We start from the raw sequence: 6000 nt of genomic DNA on the forward strand, positions 1-6000 counted from the left end.
GGATATTACATTTCCTTTGGTGGGCATACAGTGAAATACAATATCAGTATATTTCAAATTTATATATCTATTTCTTATTAATGTAATTTGCATGCTTTGACATTATAATAATATGTAGCTATTTTTTGTTTCTTTCAGGAAAGAGAAAACCATTTACTTGACCATGCACTTTTGTGAACATACAATTATGTAAATTCTTATTTGTACATAAATAAATTATCCGTAATAGAAAAGACATTTCAATTTGGTAGTTATTAAAAAAAAAAAAAAGGAAAGAAAAAAAACTGAAATTTTTCTTGTGAACTTTTATTAAAAAAGATCTGTGTAATGATGTTGGCCCCACCCAAGGCTTTCAGAAACCCTTGTATTTCATGAATATATATAAATATATATTTTTGTAACAATGTAGATATGTTTAATATGACCAAACGTTATTCTTACTTTAGCTCACAGCTAGATATTATAGAAAATAAACTGTTTCTGCTACATTTTATGAAATCTTTAAAACAGTTTGTGTATACATAATTTTGAAGAAATGAAACTTCCACTGCGAATGGCCTCAATGGGAGTTAGGCATTCACAGTGGAGGTCTCATGATGGATCCATATTTAGAATAATTTTTTTTAATCCTGCATAAAATAATTCATAAAGACAGTCATTAGTCAGAAATGGAATATACACTGGTGTTCAAAGGAGGTGCATCACCTAGGAATTTCGCATTTCTAACCCTTTTTCGCAATGGTATGTTACATTAATGACTAGCATCACAAATACAAATGTACAGTAAGACCTCTGTATCTGCAGGGGATACATTCCAAGACCTACCGTGGGTGGCTGAAACTGCGGATATAAGCAAACACCTGCTGACCCCATATATAACGTGATTTTCTTGTACATACATACGTATAATAAAGTTTAATTGATAAATTAAACACACAGTAAGACATTATCAACATTAAATATGGTAATAATAAAGTACAGCAGACTCTCGATTTACCGGGACACTTCAAGACTCCAAATTTAAAAAAAAAAAAAAAAAAATCAACCAGAAATCATAAAATTCAAGTAATAACTAGAATAGGTATAAACATATATTTTGCAAGTCATAAATAAGCGACAAGAACTGGCTTTATAAGTCGTCATTGGGAGATTAGTGTACCAATTATCTTGCAACCCTCACTGCCTTCACACCACTCAAAACAAAAAAAAAGGAGACCAAATGTTTAGTTTGATTTAGTGCGTCGCGTTGATTGTTGTGTTCCATCGCACCAATAGGACAAATTTTGTTTCGTTATTTATGTCGGGGATGTCGGAATTTTTTTTTTTTTTTTTTTATAGTAATTTTTTTTTTTTTTTTTTTTTTTTGTGTTTAGAAATCACAAAAATGATGGGGACAAATGCAAGAGTTATGCTTTCAATTTAAACAAAAACTTGAAATTATTCAAAAGTTTGAAAACTGTGCATCCGTTAAATCTCTAAGGAACCATTATAACGTTGGTGACCAAACCATACGCAAAATTGTAAAAAATAAAGGGAAGCTATTCGATTTAAAATCAGCATCATAAAAAATAAAGGGAAGCATTGTATTGGACATGTTAGTAGTATGTGTTAAGTTTTTTCGTTTTTCTTTCCGTGGTTAACTGCGGGTAACTGAACCAGTGGATATGTGAGCACAACTGTAAACAAAATATATTTATTAATAGTTAAGGCAAAGCTAAGTAATATTTGACAGGTGCTCTCAAAATATTCCAAAATGAGCATTTGCAACCTTTATACAACAGTTTTGGTAAACAGGACAATTATGGCTGAAATGTTATCAGAAGCCCTCAGTTTGCTCCAGTTTATCATTTTAAATGGAAAACAAAATGAAAAGTTCACCAGTTGCAAACTAATATTTAGTTGAACTGCCTCTGGCTCTAATGACACAGCACACCATTGAGACATTGACAGGATCAATTTCTGAAGATAATCAACTGATAGTTCATGGTTCCAAACATGAATTATTAGCATTAGTAGAGGCATATAATGCAAGAAAGCAAGCTTATGCAGCATCAGCCCAAAAAAACCACTCCCATTTCACCCCTCCGTTTGTTCAAAATACTTGTCCAGCTGAGCCTTAAATTTATTTAGGCTATCAACTTCCACAACAAGGGATGGAAGTCTGTTCCACCAACCAACTACCTGCTGGCTAAAGGCAAATTTCCACACATCTATCCTACATCTGTCTTTCCTCAATTTGAATTTATGCCCTCTCAGGTGATTATTCTGAGCAAAAGGAAGAATCCCATCGGCATTGAGCATGCTCAAACGATTCAAGGCTTTATACACCTATATCAGATCACCTCGCGGTTGCCTAGTCTCCAGACACTGTAATTTGCAAAACTTAAGCCTTTCTTCGTAAGAGCAACCCTGCTCTTACGAATTTTGGATCTTGAAGTTCACAAAGGGTCTTTGGTTTCTTTCTGGCAACTGCAGATTCCACATGATACCAACAGTTCTCTATAGGATTTAGGTCCGGGCTATTTCCTGCGTAGCTAAGAATTGTAATGGACCATTCTTCCAACCATTTTTTCACCTGTAACAAATGTAAACACATTACTGTCAAACCTCTAATGCAGAAATGAAGTAAAGTAACTACAGAAGTACCTACTTACACTTTTCGCCTGATGACAAGGAGCAGAGTCATCCTGAAAGATGCAATTCCTTGGCAAGTTGAAATGGTCTAATGGTTGGCAGCAATTTGCCTTCCAATATAGCCAGGTATCCATTGGCATTTACGGAACCTTTTATAAACTCCAGGTGACCTACTCCGCGATATGAATTGCACCCCCATATCATTTGGCTGGCAGGGAATTTCTCTGTAGACAGCATACAGTCTGGACGGTATTCTTCACCACGTCTACAGCAAATTGTTTGTCTCCCATCAGAGCCATGTAAGTTGAATTTCTTCTCATCCGAGAAAATAACTTGACTTCCACTGCTCAAGCGTCCATTTGACATGCTCCTTACACCAAATTAATCGAGCCTTTTTCATTTTTTGTGTGAGGAGGGGCTTCTTTTTAGGATGAAGAGCTACAAGTCCATTTTTGAAGAGGCATCTTCTGACTGTTACTGCACTTGCTACCACTCCTGTATGTTCTTTCCATTCTCTTTTCAGCTCAGACGAAAAAGCTTTACGATTTTTAAGGCATAAACGCTTCAAAACACGGTCCTGTTTTGGCGTACAGACTTGTCTGTGTCCAGTTCCTTTTTTTCTATCAACAGAACCAGTATTCTTGAGTTTGGAAAGAAATCTACTCACTGTCGACTGATTTTTTTTTTTTTTTTTTTTTATGTAAACCCCAAACACGAGAGGTATTAGAACCTGTAGTACTTAGTACCATGCTTGGGTTGGAGGTTGAGAAGACGAAAGAAGATATTTGTTGACATTGGACTTGAACTTCTAGAGACTGTAATTTTAAGGAAATACGTATGAAGGAAAGTTGTTCCAGAAAACGGCAGTTGAATGAATAAACGAGCAAGATGAAAAGTTGGTTCTGTGGGTTTGGAGTTGGACAGTTAATGGATGTTGGCTGGTGGGGCACGCGTTCGGACTGTTTTGAAAGAGAGAGCAGGAATTATAGAAGCCAATTCAGAAGAACAGTGCCCATGGAAGTATCTGTAGAAGAGGCATGCAGCAGAAACAGTACGTCTATGAGACAGCAAGTGGAGAGACTTTGTTAAAGATGAATCATTAATTAACCTAACTGCCCTCTTCTGAATGGAATCGAGAAGCCTGAGAGAGGTTTTGGGGGCCATGGAATATTGTTCCCACCGCAGATGTTGGAACAATATTCCGTGGCTGGGCAGATTTGCGATTTATACAAAGTGAGCAGCTGTTTGGAAGAAAAGTAACGCCGAGAACGAAAGAGAAAACCAAGATTTTTAGATGCAGAGGAAGCAATATTTGTAATGTGCTTGTGCCAAGAGAGAATTAAAGATGAATCATTAATTAACCTAACTGCCCTCTTCTGAATGGAATCGAGAAGCCTGGGAGAGGTTTTGGGGGCCATGGAATATTGTTCCCACCGCAGATGTTGGAACAATATTCCGTGGCTGGGCAGATTTGCGATTTATACAAAGTGAGCAGCTGTTTGGAAGAAAAGTAACGCCGAGAACGAAAGAGAAAACCAAGATTTTTAGATGCAGAGGAAGCAATATTTGTAATGTGCTTGTGCCAAGAGAGATTAGAAGTCAGGGTAATCCCCAAAAGAGAGATATATCATTTTGCCTAGAAATCGGAGTGTCACTAAAGATAAGCATAGGAGCAGAAGAATCCTTTTTGCGAGATATAAGACAAGAATGACTTTTAGAAGGGTTCAAATCAACTAAGTTGTCTTTGCCCCACTAGAGAATTACCTGAAGATCGGCATTTAAGGAATTGGTAGCAGATTTTCGAGAAGTTGAAGCTGATTGAGTGGGACAAGGTTTCTCAAAATGGAAAGTGGAATGCAATGTGCTATCATCGGCAAAACTATGCATAGGATTTCCAGTCGATGGAAGAACGTCATTAATATACAACAGGAAAAGAGTGGGGGAAAGAACTGAACCTTGGGGACACCGGCATTAGTGGAGAAGTTAGAAGACAGAGAGCCATCTACCATTACCCTCAGTGAGCAATCAGAGAGAAAACTGGATAACCAATTACTAAAAACAGTTGGCAAACAAACCATAAGATGGAAGTTTGTTTAGAAGACCTTTATGCCAAACACGATCAAAAGCCTTTGAGATGTCAAGAGCAACTACAAGAGCAACTAGAAACACAAGTAGTTGTGTTTCACCGAACCTTTCCATTGAATTAGTCCATAAATGGGTAACATAAGCCAGAATATCACCATTGGATCGACACTGACGGAATCCATACTGGCGATCATTGATCAGACGGAAGGTTTCTAGGTAGTTTAAGAGTTGGCGGTTAATTGATATCTCCATTACTTTAGAAAGAGTAGAAGTAATTGCAATGGAACGATAATTGGATGGGAGGAATTTGTCACCCTTTTTTAGGAACTGGCTGGATATGAGCAAATTTCCAAGCAGAAGGAAAAACACCTTTGGAATAAGAAAGTAAAAAAAGCGGCAAAGAATAGGAGCAAGTTCAGGAGCACAGGTTTTGAGAACAAGTGGAGAAATACCATCGGGACCTGGAGCTTTCTTAGCATCAAGATTCGTCAAAATCCTTCTGACATCCTTTTGATGGAAGACCACAGGGGGCATTGAATGGAACATGGTGGGAATTGTTTTACAAAGATCATTAATACATGAGTTGGAAGAAAATGGGATGCTAGCAGGTCAGCTTTATCCTTGGCTGAAATGACACCGGAACCATCTGGTTTGGACAGAGGTGGGAGCAGAGATGGGCAAAAGTTGCGGCCAATAGCTTTGGCAAGAGACCAGAATGCTCGGCTACCATTAGGCAAGAAGCAAGTTTTCTACTCTTAGCCAAATTTTCTACCTATTCAAACTCTAGTTTTGATTGATTGATTGATTAATAACTGCTTTACAATCGTTGCAAGCTTTGGTGTACGCAGAAAATGAAACTGGAGAATTAGAAACAAGCCAATTATGATATGCCACATTCTTCTCTTGAACAGCCTTAGCACATTTATTGGAAAACCAAGGTTTATATAAAGGACGAGATTTTAAAGTGGAGTGTGGAATAAAGGATTCCATTCCTGCAAGAATAATTTCACTGACACGATCTGAGCAAACGTTGACATCAGAAGTTTTGAAACAGTAATCCGACCAAGGAAAAGAAGAAAAGAAGTCTCGCAGGTCATCGCATTTTGCATTCTTGTAATGCCAAACAACACGAGGTTTGGAATAGCCATGATATAAAGGTTCCATTGGAGAAGAGACAATCACCAAGTTGTGATCTGAAGTGCCTAAGGACCTCTCACTTTGACCGCGTACTTAGAAGGGTTGTTTGTGAGAAAAAGATCAAGTGTATTGGCTGTATGATTA

The 6000-nt window shown here is 37.5% G+C and overlaps 1 protein-coding gene across 1 annotated transcript in view; it reads left to right on the forward strand.

The window, feature by feature from the left end:
* The window catches only part of LOC150077095 (uncharacterized), a 282019-nt gene extending 281783 nt beyond the window's left edge, over nucleotides 1-236 (forward strand). The window contains exon 16 of the mRNA XM_090386247.1: nucleotides 139-236. Coding sequence (XP_090242373.1) covers nucleotides 139-177 — 39 coding nt within the window. The 3' untranslated portion in view covers nucleotides 178-236. The remainder of the gene's footprint in view (nucleotides 1-138) is intronic.
* The last annotated feature ends 5764 nt before the right edge of the window (nucleotides 237-6000 follow it).

Source organism: Mastigoproctus giganteus, chromosome 12 (assembly GCF_048544385.1).
Source record: "Mastigoproctus giganteus isolate SK-2022 chromosome 12, ASM4854438v1, whole genome shotgun sequence".
NCBI lineage: Eukaryota > Metazoa > Arthropoda > Arachnida > Uropygi > Thelyphonidae > Mastigoproctus > Mastigoproctus giganteus.